Consider the following 16236-nt stretch of genomic DNA (forward strand, 5'->3'; position numbering starts at 1 on the left):
ATGATCCCAAAGCAAAGAAGAACTCGTCCTGTAAAAATGAAGCCCTCAAACAGCTCTGCAGAACGAAAAATAAAAAAGTTTTTGGTTTTGGGAGGCAGCAATTATTTTTTTTTTAAGGATTTTTATTGTGCAAAAGTATTAAAACATAAAAAACTATATGTATTTGCTATCACTGTAATTGTACTGATTACAGAGAATAAAGTTCTTGTACTATTTATGCCAAAAAATGAACACTACAAGGTTTATAAAGGAAAAACCCAGTGTCAGTAATGCTGTTTTTTCCCATCCCCTCAAGAAAGAGCTGATAAAAGGTAACGAATAAGTCATGTGTACCCCTCAAGAAACAAGCCCTCATATAGCTATTGGAATGCAGCAATGAAAAAATGCAAAAAAAATCGCTTGGTCACTAAAGTTCAAAACAGGCTGGTCACTTAGGGGTTAAACCCTTTGCACCCTGGTTGTAACTGTACGCCTGAGGTGGGCAAGGTGTGTATGGAGCGGGCTCATGGTCTGTGTCTGCTCCATAAACAGCTGACACCCGTCTGCAGAGCCCAGAATCAGAGATGACTCCGATCCTGGCCGTTTAACCCCTTAGATGCTGCAGTCAATAGCGACCGCGACACATGAGAAGTTAGACAGAGAGAGAGAGAGAGGACTCCCTCTGTCCTCCAATCAGAGCCCCTGCAGCAAAATTGTGGGTTTCTAATTGGCTACTATGACAGCCTAGAACCCTGTGAAGACTCCCAAGCCTGCCATAGCATGCTGCCTGTTAAGTCCTGCCTGCAGTAATATTCTATTGCAGTCTATGGTGCAAGTGATCAGAAGAGCTCATGTTCAAATCCCCAAATCCCCTAGGGGGACTAAAAGGGACAGTAAAAAATGTAAAAAGATGTAAAATAAAAATATTGAAAAATAAAATCATTCCACTTCCCAATGATACATATAAAATAAAAAAATAAAAAATCAGTTTATGTGTCACCGTGTCCGAAAATTGTAATATAAACAGATTTATAGTAAAAGAATAATGTCAGAATCCAAATATGGAAATGCAAAGAAAATATAAATTTCTTCAAATATTTTCATTTTTCTTTAAACTAGTAAAACATAAAAATTCTATAAATTTGATATCTCTGTAATTGTATTGGGCAGAAGAATACAGTCGTCATGTCATTTTTGGTGCAGCGTGAAAACCATAGCTCTACACTTTGTGTATGCACAGCTGACAATGATCCTGAAATTGCCGGAATTGTCTAAAATTTTCAGATCCCAACAAATTCCTCTTGTCCAATTCATGTCCAATTTATGTAAACCCTGCCCAGACATGGGGGCTTGTACATTCAGCATTCAGTGGTTATTATGGCTCAGAGAGTTTGCACGGGCCACTAATACCGCCGTACTTGAGCCCTTTGCATATAGGCTATCCACTGACAGCAAGCAGAGAAGGCAAAAACGTTGGGGAATTGCAACACCAAATATATCAGAAAGGTATGTGACTATTATTTGTCATTTATTTTAAAATACAACAACAAAAAGCACAAATGCAGCACATTATAGGAGGCCTGTACCCTGGGGCGGTCGTCTTTGGCCAGCAGGCAGGTCTCACAGTTATACATGTAGGGCTTGCATTCAGTTTTGCAGGGGAGATCAACCACCTCCCATCGATGTTGGCCTGAGGCCTAGATCAATCCCTGGCCTCACAGAAGCGCGGCTGCCCGTCACTTTGGCATCCGTCCCAGATAATGTACTTTTAACAAAATACAAATGGTGGCAGCGGCGGTGTTTTTCAGCAGCGTCATTTTTCCACGTCTAATTTTTGTGCGCTTCTTCATAGGGTCTGTTTATCCCATAGGTAGGTGACAGTGCCACTGTATAGAAGGGCAAATTCCCTGGCACTTCTACCACCCATGTGGATGATTCACTGGTGCTTCAGAATCACCAAATTTAGGCACCTCAGGCCTCATGGCGGTAGTATTTGGACATTCTTTGTGACACTTCATGGTGATATTATGCTGGACCTGTATGACATTATTATTTGTGTAATATATAGTGATATTATGTGAACACTGAATGGCGGTAGTATGTAGGCACTGTATGGCGGTAGTATGTAGGCACTTCAAGGCGATATTATGTTGGTCCTGTATGATATTATTATTTGTGTAATATATTGTGATATTATGTGAACACTGAATGGCGGTAGTATGTAGGCACTGTATGGCGGTAGTATGTAGGCACTTCAAGGCGATATTATGTTGGTCCTGTATGACATTATTATTTGTGTAATATATAGTGATATTATGTGAACACTGAATGGCGGTAGTATGTAGGCACTGTATGGCGGTAGTATGTAGGCACTTCAAGGCGATATTATGTTGGTCCTGTATGATATTATTATTTGTGTAATATATTGTGATATTATGTGAACACTGAATGGCGGTAGTATGTAGGCACTGTATGGCGGTAGTATGTAGGCACTTCAAGGCGATATTATGTTGGTCCTGTATGACATTATTATTTGTGTAATATATAGTGATATTATGTGAACACTGAATGGCGGTAGTATGTAGGCACTGTATGGCGGTAGTATGTAGGCACTTCAAGGCGATATTATGTTGGTCCTGTTTGACATCATTATTTGTGTAATATATAGTAATATTATGTGAACACTGCATGGCGGTAGTATGTAGGCACAGTATGGCTGTAATATGTGGACACTTCATGGTGATATTATGCTGGTCCTGTATGACATTATTATTTGTGTACTATATGGTGACATTATGTGAACACTGCATGGCTGTATTATTTTTCCATTGTATGGCACTATTTGAGCACTGTATGACGGCTTTATGTGAATACCATGGCATTGTATAGTGATAGTATTTAGATGTTTCCTACCACTGCTATGTGTACAGTATATGACAGTTTCTGAAGGACCTTCGTGTCACTATTAGACATTTTTTAATACATTGCAATGCCAGGGAAGGCCGGGCAGTGATTCACTGAGCATGTCCTGGCATTTACAGCGTTCAGGAACAGGGAGTAGTTTAGGAATAGCAGCGGAGGAACTGGTGAGGGGGAATATGGCTTCTTTTAATTTTTAACCCACTGTTAGCCATATATATAAAAAAGTGAATATCACTGGACAACCCCTTTAATCTCGTCAATACCAAACCTTCTCAGCAATTGAGTCTGAGGACTGGGGAAAACTGGTAGTCACCCCTGGGACCTATGACGGAAGGGGCCCAATGTTCCTTTACCTCATGTGAAAGGACAAACACCATAAATGAGGCCTCGCAGTTGTCATAGAGCAGGGGTAGGCAACCTCCTGCACTCCACAGAACTCTCGCAGAAATGAATGGAGCATGCTGGGAATTATAGTTGCACAACAGCTGCGGTGCCGAAGGTCGCTGATCCCTGTCATAGAGTCTACCCCTCCACTAACCTGCGCCCACATACAAAAACGCCGTAACCCAAAAAGACTTCATGGAGACAGGTTGTCGCACTACACCCCGAAGAAACAGTCTAAAGTTCTGGAGACACCCTTGCATTCTCTGCTGCGCCCCTTGCGCTGTCTGATTCCTCCTCCACGTCACCGCGTGACTTGCAAACATCGCATTTTACTGTGATTTAGAAATTCTGCAAAAATGCACTTTTTTTCCTGAAGCAGAATGATAGTTGAATCTGTATAAAGCAGCTCATGCAGGGGCGTATAACATAGCAACCATCATATTACAACCTCCGCCAATTTTAGAACTCTCCCCCATAGTGTTACAAAAACCGGATTTTGCACTTTTTTTTTTTTTTTTTTTCCTTTTGCATCATAAATTACCTCCAGCCGCAGAGATAATGCTCTGAATAGATTTGACTGGTGCCCAAAATCCGAAGGATTCTGTAAGCAGCTTTTATTCAGTCTCGGGCAGCCATCTGCTACCCTCTTACACCGGCTACTGTCAGCATCTGCATTCTTGCAAAGCAAGTTAGTGTCATCTTAGCAGAGTTATAGCTCCTGACGGCAGTGACCTTCAGAGACAGAAGAAGTGTTTTCCCGAACGTCTACTGGGATTATAACAGCTTCCCTCTTGGTCTATGAAATTTAAAGGGACGATCGGTTTTAGGGACTAGTCCAGCGTGAAGGAGCCCAGCACCGCCCCGCATCCTCAGAATCTCCTCCTTGCTCCCCGACATCAGAAAGCTAGAGCGTCGTAATCTCCCGATGCACGAACTAGCGCATGCGCAGTTCATTCCCTGAGGCTGATGCCAGCACAGGGAAGGAACACTATGACGACACTGCGCATGCGCTAGCTCGCGCATCGAGAGATTACGGCGCTTTAGCTTTCTGACATCGGGGAGCAAGGAGGAGATTCTGAGGATGCGGGGCGGTGCTGGGCTCCTTCATGCTGGCCTCATCTCAGGGACAGGACACATCTCAGGTTAATTTGCATATATATCAAAAAGTTTTTTTTGACACAATAAAAGCACACAGAGCTATGGGGACTGGGTATTGCGGATAGGCTAGCGGCCATCTAGCAGCCCATGTCCTCAGCTCTATAAACAAAATCCCGGTGACAGGATGTGTCAGCAGTTTTGTACCTATGACACCGGCTGACCTGTTACATGTGCAGCTGAAGGCATCTGTGTTGGCCCCATGTTCATATGTGCCCGCATTGCTGAGAAAAATTAGGTTTTAATACATGCAAATGAGCCACTAGGAGCAACGGGGGCGTTACCATTACACCTAGAGGCTCTGCTCTCTCTGCCGAGCACTCTGCAGTTTGATTGACAGCGCCAGGCAGTGTAAATGTAATCCCACCTGACCCACACCTGCGCAGTGCACTTAAGTATCTGGCACAGGAGCAGGACAGGAAAGAGTTCTCTTCTGTACTGTGAGCTTCCTTCCTGTACTGCAGCTGCGGCGGGTACTGAAGCGCACTGCGCAGCGCAAGACTTTGCCACTATCTGGCCCTGTTAATCAAAGTGCAGAGGACGTGGCAGTTGCAGAGAGAGCAGATCCTCTAGGTGTAATGGTAACGCCCCTGTTGCTCCTAGAGGCTCATTTGCATATAATAAGACTTTATTTTCCTCAGCAACGAGGACACATATGAACATGGACCAACACAGATGCCGTCAGCTGCCGAGCGCACATGGAACAGGTCAGACAGTTTCAGACTTTTTTAGGTCCCACATTATTGCTTTTTTAATACAGAGCTCTAAATCCCCGGCCTCGATAGGGACGCAAATTTTTCAAGCCCTTTGCCAGCTTTTGGGCTTATTTGCGCAAAATTATTTTTTGCATTTTTATAGTACTCACTACAGTTTTTTTTGGGAGGGGGGTTGTAAATGGCCACAGTTAGCCACCGAGCCGAATGAAGCTATAGTTATTAACTGCAACTTTGTAAAATTGCCACAGTCTGAAGTTCAGTAAAGGGGGTGATGTAGAAACATCATAAGACAAAAGCGCTAGACTTAAAGGGATTCTGTCACCTCCCCTCAGCCAAAAAACGATTTAAAAGCAGCCATGCAGCACAGCTTACCTGGATTAGGCTGTGCTCTTTTATCTTGAAATCCGTCCAGCAGTTACTGCAAAAAACGACTTTGATCGATAAGGAAATGTGTCCTGAAGGTGCCCAGAGGGGCGTTTTTTTCTTCTTAGTGAGCCCAGTACCGCCCCTCTTTCAGTGCCCAGCCCGCCTTCCTTGTACTGTCTAACCGCCCCCAGCCTGCCACAGCCTCCCCTCCCTCTCCTCCCCCTCCCTCACGCCGAACGAAGTCTCGCACAGGCGCAGTACCCACTGAGGGCTGCGCCTGTGCGATCATCAGGAGACTGAGGGCGGCAGCTTCATCTTTGTCACTGGGCATGCGCCGAGCCCAGTGACGTCCGATGTTCGCTCTTTCCCTCAGTCAGCCTGGTAGGAAGCGCAGAGGATTGCCGATCGGCTGCTGCACCCTGCGCTTTCTCCAGTCTGCCTGCCACAGTGAAGACGGCCAGCGATTTCTTTCCCCACCCTCCCTTCAGGAAAGAAATAAGTATTTGTTTTTGCTCAGTGAAAATGTATAAATTCAGTAAAGCTTTACTTAATATAATAATACCTAATTCGCCCCAACAAATACTTATTTCTTTCCTGAAGGGAGGGTGGGGAAAGAAATCGCTGGCCGTCTTCACTGTGGCAGGCAGACTGGAGAAAGCGCAGGGTGCAGCAGCCGATCGGCAATCCTCTGCGCTTCCTACCAGGCTGACTGAGGGAAAGAGCTAACATCGGACGTCACTGGGCTCGGCGCATGCCCAGTGACGAAGATGAAGCTGCCGCCCTCAGTCTCCTGATGATCGCACAGGCGCAGCCCTCAGTGGGTACTGCGCCTGTGCGAGACTTCGTTCGGCGTGAGGGAGGGGGAGGAGAGGGAGGGGAGGCTGTGGCAGGCTGGGGGCGGTTAGACAGTACAAGGAAGGCGGGCTGGGCACTGAAAGAGGGGCGGTACTGGGCTCACTAAGAAGAAAAAAACGCCCCTCTGGGCACCTTCAGGACACATTTCCTTATCGATCAAAGTCGTTTTTTGCAGTAACTGCTGGACGGATTTCAAGATAAAAGAGCACAGCCTAATCCAGGTAAGCTGTGCTGCATGGCTGCTTTTAAATCGTTTTTTGGCTGAGGGGAGGTGACAGAATCCCTTTAAGGATGCACCAAATGTAGCAAACATATCTGGCATTTTATAAATTTGGCACAAATTGCAGTAATGCAGATTCCTGCAGAACTGACTTCAATAATTATCCTCATGATAAGTTCCCCCTTAGAGCGTAAAAGGAGAGGAAAAGAGGCTGATTCAGAAATTAGGAAGACGATGGACAATAGAATTTAGAGAAGAAAAGCTGAGATAAAGACAAGGAATGTAAAGGTGAGGGAGGAAATAAGGAAAGAAGAATACTGAGATAATAAAGGAGATCTTAACATTAAGATGGAAGGAGATATACAAGGATGATGTAAGAAGGAGATGAAGAAAATAAAGATGAGGAAGGAAGGAGATTGAGAATATAAAGTCAATGTAGAGAGGAGATCAAGAACAGAAAGATGAGGATGAAAGGTGATGTAGAGAGGAGAAAGATATGGAAGGAAGGAAGAAAATAAATGTGATGTAAGAAAGAGATGAGGAACAAAAGGATGCTTTAGAGAGGATATCATGAATGTAAGAATGATGTTAGGAGGAAGTCAATAACACGGGTATGGAAGAATATGTACAATGGAGTGATAAGGAGATAGGTGGATTAAGACTGTAAAGGAAAGAGACTGAGAAAGTAAAGATGTGAATGGTTGGAGAGTATGGACATAAAGCTGACGGAAGATGAGCTTTGAAGGGATGATGAGTCCAGTGGGTTAAGATCCTGAAGTAAGGAAAGAATTAATAAAGAAGATTTGGAACATGATGAAAGAAAGAGATCAGGAGAATAAGGATGATGTAGAGAGAAGATAAAGAACATGACGTTGGTGTAGAAGGATATCTGGAACATAAAGTTGATGTAGGAAGGAGATCAAGAACACAAGGATGATTTAGGGAGGGTATCAAGAATATAAGGATGATGTTGGGAGGAGAATGGAGATATAAACTGATCAAGAAGGAGACGATCAAGAACATAAAGATAATGTAGGGAGGAGATCAAGAACACAAGTATGAAAGGATAAGGATAATGGTGCGATAAGGAGGTAGGTGAATTAAGACCGTAAAGAAAAGAGACTGAGAAAGTAAAGAAGAGAAAGAAGAAGAGAGATAAAAGAAGAAGGAAAATAATTGAGAAAGCAAAGATGAGGAAGGAAGGAGATTACAAACATACAGAAGGAAGAAGATCATTAAAGGGAAGAAGAAGCAAGTAGATTAAGATCATAAAGATAAGGAAGGAAGGAAGATGTATCCCATTAACATTGGGAAAGAAGATTTCGAACATAAACCAGTAAGGAGAATGAATATGAACATAAATATGAAGAAGAAACATATTGATGATGTAGAAAGCAGATCAAGAAAGTAAAGAGGAGGAAGATAAAGGACATAAACATAACAACATGAAGAATAAGATCAGTAACATAAAAGAAGCAAGAAGATAAGGAACATGAACATAAGGAAGGAGGGAAAAAGATCAGGAACATGAACATAAGGAAGACAATTAGGAACACAAAGAATAAGGACAAAATCAGGAACATAAACATAAAAAAGGAAATAAAAAACAAATATATGTGATTAAAAAGATCAGGAACATGAACATAAGGAATAAGATGAACAATTAGAAGAAGATCAGAACATAAACAATAGGAAGTAGATCAGGAACGTAAAGCTAGCAAAGCAAGAATACCAGGAACATAAACATAAGCAAGAAGATCAGAAACATGGACATAATAAGGAAAAAAATCAAGAACATGAACATAAGGAAGAAGATGAGAACCATAAACAAAAAAAAAAAGATCCGGAAGATAAACACACAGAAAAAGATCAGAATCAAACATAAGGAACAAAGAAGACCAGGAACATAAAGAAAAAGAGCACAGACAAAAACAATAAGAAGAAGATCAGTTACATAATACTACAGAAGATGATCATAAACAAACATATGGAAGGAAGAAGATTCAGAACATGAACATAAGGAAAACCCAAGGAAATAAACATAAGGAAGGAGGAAGATAAGGAACATAAAAATGGAAGGATATGAACAATGAAAAGATGAAGAGACAAGTGTAAGAAAGAAGGAGACTATGAACATAAACATATAACAAGATGGATAACGGAGAGATGAAGAAGAAGGTAGATCAGCAATGAGAGTGAAGAAGGCAGGAGACTGAGTATGTAGAAAGATTAGGGTGACATAAAGCTGAGGAAAGTAAAAGTCTAAATGTTTGAGAATGAGGAAGGTAAGATGAGGAATAGAAAACCTAAAGGAAAGCCCAGCACAGGCCATCACTTTGCAGACAGCAGACAGAGATCAGTTGTAATCAACAGAGGAACATAGCAGAATGTGTCCAGTTTGCCTGCAGTGCCACCACAGGAGAAATGAAGTATTACACAGCCCTCATTTAAATCATTGGGATTTCCATGTAATGTGGGGCACACTTTTAGTAACAAAATTACAGTGCATCAGGAAATGGCATACGAGTGTAACTAATGGGGGTCGCAAATAAAGAGCCACAGCCAGACATATGTACACTGGACACCCTTTTTAATATTAGGTTTTGCTACTTCAGTCACAAATTGGATAAAGTCCAAGATACTTCATACTTCCCCCAAGCATTAGCACAAGAAGTGTTTATCATGAGCTTCATGGAGTCGATCTCCAAGGTAGAACAGACATACACAAACCTGAGCCCAATGCCAAGTGTCTGCTCTAGTGGTGTAAGGCCACCACCGCAGGAGTCAAGAACAGAGCAAACATAATCTGGCACACTGATGTATTCATATGGTGTTGGTGGTTTCCAAAAGATAATTCTTGTCCGAGAAGTGCCTAATGGAAGAGGAATAATGGTTTGGGTCTGGTTTTCATGGATTTAACTCCTTCCAGCTAAGTGTAATCCGGTGCTCTAGCAGACTCCAGGACAATTGTACACCTTCAACTTTGGGGGACATTACGGCAAAAGTACCCTAGACCGCATGGCTATCCTGGGCAGTGCTGTATGTAAGAGAGAGGTGAGGGAATTGGGAACCAAAGGGGATCTCTGATTGGTGGGCTCTAAAGTTTTCTAGTAAGGGATGGTCTGGGTGCCAATTCTGATGAGTCTCAATAACGGCCCTAAACGTCCAGCAGATGACAACCCCATTTGGAGGTGACTTTGGAGCCAATCACCTGTCACTAGGGTCTTTTTCTTATGGGTTTCTCCCAAATTAGGGTGGGCATCAGAAACCACACCAAAGATGTGGTTATTTGGGTTGTAAATGTATCAGTTATACCCAGGTTCTGGTGCCTGAGGCTGCTCAATAGTCTTACCACATAAGGTTCTGGTTTTCATAAATTTATCTCCTTTCAGCTAAGTGAAATCTGATGTTCTAGCACAGGGATGCCCAACCTGCGACCCTCCAGCTGTTGCAAAACTACGACTCCCAACATGCCCTGATAGCTGTAGGTTGTCCAGGCATGCTGGGAGTCTTCAGGACACCTCGAACTTTGGGGGACATTGCAATGTATGTCAAAATTACCGTAGACCGCACGGCTATCCTGGGCAGGGCTTAAATAAGAGAGAGGAGAAGGAATTAGGAACCAAAGGTGGATGTCTAACTGGTGGACTTGGTGAGCTCTAATGCTCTCTGAAAAGGGAGGACTGGTTGTCAATTATGTTTATGTTGGGCCTCAATAATGGCCCCAATTTTTCAGCAGTAGACAATACCATTTGGAGGTGACTTTGGAGCCAATCACCTGCCACTAGGGTCTATTTGTTATGGGTTGCTCCCCAAATCATGGTGGGCATCAGAAACTACACTAGGGGTATGGCTATTGGGGGTGTAAAGGTAGCAGTTGTACCTAGGCTGTGGTCCCTGAGGTGGCCCAACAGTCTCTCTACCACATAAGAAGATGCCAATATTATAAAAGGCACATGGTACGTGAGGGGTCCTGGTGCAGCTTCTGCGATGGGGCCTCCAAGCTCCAAGTTTTGCCTCTGAACCCCGGTCCATTGCCGTAGCCAGACTGCAAATTCAAGTGGAAGTGGTCATAGCCAAACCCAATGTAGATGCTCACCAAGACCTAGAAGCTCAAGATTAGACATTTGGGAGTGTACGTACTTTTGTTCATGTAGTGCATATCTAGACAATGGCTTCTTCAACCTAAGCCTCTCCAGCTGTTACAAAACTACAACTCCCAGCATGCTCTGACGGCGGCAGGTGGCTTTATAATCTCACCTCTTGGAGACGTGACAGCGTCTGCAGCTCTTTGTGGTGTTTGTATGTGACAGTGAGCGATGTGTCTGTTTACCCCATACATTATGCATATGATCACATGCCCGTTTTGTCTGCCGAGCTGTTTTCATAAATCATTAACTCCTTTCGCTTCTGAACACAAATAGAACGTGCGACGAGCAGCTGTCACTTTACACCCGTCACTGTCCTCAGCCATCACTATATCAGGATCACGCTGAGCTTTACCAACCGGGGAATTGATTTTTTTTCCCCTACATTAAACGATCTTTCACAAAAGTCCCTGACCTTCACAGCCGGCGCATTCCCTTCAGTTATAGTTATTGCCTAGCAACAACCAATGCGGGAGGCTGCAGCCAAATACACAGGCCTTATTGATCAAAACAGACTGTTGTCCATAGCAACCAATCAGAGCCTGGCTTTCATTTCACAAACATCTTTCAATAAATGAAAGCTGAGCTGTGATTGGTTGCTAAGGACCAGTCTTCCTGTTAATTTCGATAAATGAGGCCTAGTGGGTCCATTGGCAGACCACAGCCTAAGGGTCCATTCACACGTCCGTAGAATGGGTCCGGATCCATTCCGCAACGTTGCAGAACGAATCCGGACCCATTCATTCTCTATGGGGCCGGAAGAGATGCGGACAGCGCACAGTGTGCTGTCCGCATCTGCATTTCTGGAGAGCGGCCCCAATATTACGGTCCGCGGCTCCCGAAAAAAATAGAACATGCTCTATTCTTGTCCGCAATTGCGGACAAGAATAGGCAGTTCTATGGGGATGCCGGCCAGGTGTATTGCGGATCCGCAATACACTACGGACGTGTGAATGGACCCTTAGGCCAGCTGTTCGTTCCCAATTGCTGCCCACTTGTTTAGCAGCATTTACAGGCAGCCATCATCGTCTCTGTATAGGGTTGCCACCCGGCCAGTGATCTGCGGTATTTTTCTCTACCAGCAATAATAATTGCCGGCATTTTCCGATGTGCACTTGCTACTATTACTAACGAGCGCTTCCACTGTGGAGCGCTTATTAGTGCAGCTTTTGCTCCTCTCACTCTTAAGCTTGTGTTAAAAAAAATTAAAATAAATAAGAACTCACCTCCTCCATTTGATCGCACCGCTGTGAACACTCGCTGCTCACTGGAAACTCAGGGCAGGACCTGCTCTCAAGCGTGATGACATTTCACAGTATTGACTGGAAGCAGCAGGACCTGCGAAACATCATCATGCTGGAGCAGGTCCTGTCCTGTGCATCCAGTCAGTGTTCCCCATGGCATGATCAAATGGGGGAGGTGAGTTCATTATTTTTTTTTTGCTCAAGCAGAGAAGGGGGCATTAGGGGCACTAATAGAGGCATTAGTATTACTGGGGGGCACTAATGGAGGCATTAGTATTACTAGAGGGCACTAATGGGGGCATTATTAATACTGGGGCACTAATTGAGGCATTAATATTACTGGGGGCACTAATAGGAGCATTAGTATTACTGGAGGGCACTAATGGGGGCATTATTAATTCTGGGGGGCACTAATAGAGTCATTAATATTACTAGGGGGGCACTATTAATTCGGGGGCAGGCACTAATGTAAGCATAAATATTACTGGGGTGCACTAATTGGGCATTATTAATACTGGGGGGCACTAATGGAGGCATTAATATTACTTGGGGCACTAATGGAGGCATTAATATTACTTGGGGCACTATTGGAGGTATTAGTATTACTGGGGGGCACTAATAGGGGCATTATTTATTTGGGGGGGCACTAATAGTCATTAATATTACTAGGGGGCACTATTAATTCGGGGGCTGGCACTGATGGAGGCATAAATATTACTGGGGGGCACTAATAGGGGCATTAGTATTACTGGAGGGCACTAATGGGGGCATTATTTATTTGGGGGGGCACTAAGAGTCATTAATATTACTAGGGGGCACTATTAATTTGGGGGCGGGCACTAATGGAGGCATAAATATTACTGGGGTGCACTAATGTGGCAATATTAATATTGGGGGGCATTAATGGAGGCATTAATATTACTGGGGGCACTAATAGGGGCATTATTAATTCTGGGGGGAACTAATGGGGACATTATTAATACTGGGGCCTCTAATGGGGGCATTATTAATACTGGGGCCTCTAATGGGGACATTATTAATACTGGGGCCTGTAATAGGGGCATTATTAATATTGGGGCCTGTAATGGGGGCATTATTAATACAGGGGCCTCTAATGGGGGCATTGGTACTACTGGGAGCCACATTATGACATAGTGACATTATGCAGAACCGACCCCAAAACGGATTCTTTATTTTGAGCATCCGTTATGCCTATTTTGCAACCGTTTGTGTCAGTTCCATCAGATCTGACGGAATTGATCCTGAGGAGAGGTCATCAATATTAAACCGCTGCTCAACCCCTTAAAGGGAATCTGTCACCCCGATTCTGGACCACTGATACATAACTAGTAGTGCACATATGGAAACTGGATCACTATTCTTTATTTTCCTACTGCCCCCTGTTCCCCCGCTGTCAGCGCTCAGAGCACATTGTCGGCACTGCTGTGCAGGCGCTCAGGAGCAAAGGCTGGAATGTGTTTAAAATAAAGAACCGAACCCACTCACCTATTGCCCGCCGCTCAGTTGCAGCACTGAGGGTCCCGTGTCCGCTGCTTCCCGCCCCTCGTGGACAGGAAGGGTGACGTCCCATGCGTGACCACAGAGGCCTGAGTGGTCATGTGACCAGCCCTTAATTGATTTTGGATTGGGGGTTGGACATCCCCTTTAAAGGGCTTGTCCAGGATTAGATAAAGATGGCTGCTTTCACCCTAAAACAGCACCACCGCCATCCACAGGTTGTTAGCCTATTCACTTTAAGGGCTCCGCTGCAATACCAGTCTCAACCCATGGGCATGTGTGGCGCTGTTTCTGGAAAAAAGCAGCCATACTTTTCTAATTCCGGACAAGCCCTTTAAGGACCCTGCAAACAGCTTTTCAAGTAATAAACAAGAATATTCAAGGTGTTAATATAAGATAAAAATCTATATTTTTGTGTTGATATTCAGTCCACAGATAATCCAAAATTATAGAGGAGCATTATAGATGACTCGGGGCTCCCTAGTTTGCAGCGAACATGATTTCCTGATGATAATCATCCGTTTTCATTTTGTCCTCCCACACAAAATGTAGAAAGGACCTATCCTGGGATTCATGAACAAAATGCTAGAACTACAGTAAAGACTGACACTCACATAAGCAGAATATTAAAAGTAAAGGAACAAACGGGAAATGTAATTTTTCCCGAAATTTGACGAGTTAACCATTACAGTGCGGTAACAAAGAGTCCACGGAAAGCTGGGTGAAATTTACAGATGCTATCCGCTTCTGGGAAAGTTGGGTGATTGACAATTAATATGTTGTCCACAACAAGGGTTGTCACCCAGACTCCCAAATGACACATTTGCCGGTGAGAAGCTCTTAACCAGACTCCTGGGGCGGGGGACGCCTCTAATGGTAGACATATTGTCCTTCACCCAGCTTTCCCAGAAACAGATAACGAAGAGCGAGTTGAACAGAACTGATGACAAAGTGACATAAGAGGACGACTCCGGGATATACTTCATGCGGATCTGTTGACGTTTTATGAGGGGATTGCTGTAATATCGTGGCCTGCGTGGCGCTGTATACCGTCACATATAGAAGGGGAACGCCCCCTATACTGACCTTTATTGCAGGTAACAGCGTGCAGAACGGCTGTGACGAGAAGCACGGACAGGCAGACGTCTCTCTGGATCATTCTTGGCGGTCTCGCTGCACATACGGGGTGTCTCGCTGTATTAGTCAATGGTGTCTGCAGATCTCATGCGACGCTTCTGTAGGGGAGCAAAAAAAAATCCCAATATCAATCAAGATGAACGATTTTTCTCCCTCTCTCCGTGACATCACACACTGTCTAGTCTATCGAACCTGTCGGCGCAGTCTCTCCGTCAGACAGCTGTCTCTATGCTGGCAACTAGCAGTCTTTTTGGAGATTCCAGCAGTCTATCCCACAAAATTCTGACTGTTTAAAGGGTTAAATTTAATATTTTAACTAACCCATATAAAAAAAAGAACCAGTCCCTCTAAGGACCCCCCCAATACAACCCCACACAAGCTCTAATGCATCCTCCAGGCTACAGTCTCTCTCCATCACATCGCAATCTCAATGTCACCGCTTGCAAATAGTGCCCCCCCCCCCTATTTTCTATTGCCGTACCCCCCCCCCCCCCAACCCTGGGTTCTGTAACCTGCCCATCTGCTCCTCGTGCGATGCGTCCCTGTATCCGTGCGGTGGGATTATGCTGGATGCTGTAGCAATTGCTCTGGATCAACGCTCTGCCCTGGTGATGCTCTGCAAGAAATGCACAACCCAGGGAGGATGCTCTGCGGCTGCACCTCATGCTGCTCACCTGTAATGCTCTGCTTTTGGGTGGGGATTTTAAAAGGATTATTGCTCAGGAAAAAATTGCAAAAATAAAAATAAAAAAAATTCTTGATGGCTCCGCTGAGAGGAGGAATGATCTGCTGAAAGGTGTACTCCAGGGGGTGGGAGAGATGCTCTGCGTCGGGGAGGGAGATGTTGAGCTTCAGGGGGATGCTTGGCTCCGGGGGAGGGTCTGTGTAATGTCCTTAGGATGGAGCCGAGTCTAGCAGCACTGCAGGATGACATCAGCCGTAGACTGGCAGCTCTGCAGAGCCAATGGGAAAGCTGCTGCAGGTGGTGGAGGGGAGAGGAGGGCGGCGGTGGTCCTCACCCCCCCCCCCCCCACTACCTTGTGCTTCATGTCCTCTCCGTTTCCCTCCCCTCCCTCTCCCCCACCCACCATATTACATTCTGTCTTCCCACATCAGTGTCTCTACCAGGTCCCTACAGCCAAGGCGTGAGATGACGGAGGGGGGACACGGTGGGGGCCACAAAAATAAAATGGCGTTCATGAGTGATGACAATATTGTATGTACTGTAGGTAGGTATTCACACAGGAAGGTCTACAGCAGGTGACGGGTAGGGCCCGGCCAGTGAATTGTAATGAAATCTAAGGCAGAAAATAAGAAAACCGTGAATGATTCATTTGGCCGTTCATTCTGGTAATAACATATATATTTAAAAATTCCTTTAATTTGGAATCTGATAATCCAGACAGGACCAATGAAGACATTCTCGATTTTGGGCCATAGGGGAAAAAAAATAAAACTCAGCCGACCATCACGAAAATGATATTTTATTCTGTTTTGGTCTTCCTTATGGTCTTGGCTTTTGTTTATTTGTCTGATAATCCGGAATATCAGAATTCAGCACTAGCCAGGTCCCACAGATGCCATGTAACTGC

General features: G+C 44.5%; 1 protein-coding gene across 1 annotated transcript in view; it reads right to left on the reverse strand.

Annotated features, from left to right (window-relative positions):
• The window catches only part of CLSTN3 (calsyntenin 3), a 43846-nt gene extending 29180 nt beyond the window's left edge, over positions 1 to 14666 (reverse strand). The window contains exon 1 of the mRNA XM_044299727.1: positions 14594 to 14666. Coding sequence (XP_044155662.1) covers positions 14594 to 14666 — 73 coding nt within the window. The remainder of the gene's footprint in view (positions 1 to 14593) is intronic.
• Positions 14667 to 16236: the final 1570 nt, after the last annotated feature.

The sequence above is a fragment of the Bufo gargarizans genome, chromosome 6, assembly GCF_014858855.1.
Source record: "Bufo gargarizans isolate SCDJY-AF-19 chromosome 6, ASM1485885v1, whole genome shotgun sequence".
Lineage (NCBI taxonomy): Eukaryota > Metazoa > Chordata > Amphibia > Anura > Bufonidae > Bufo > Bufo gargarizans.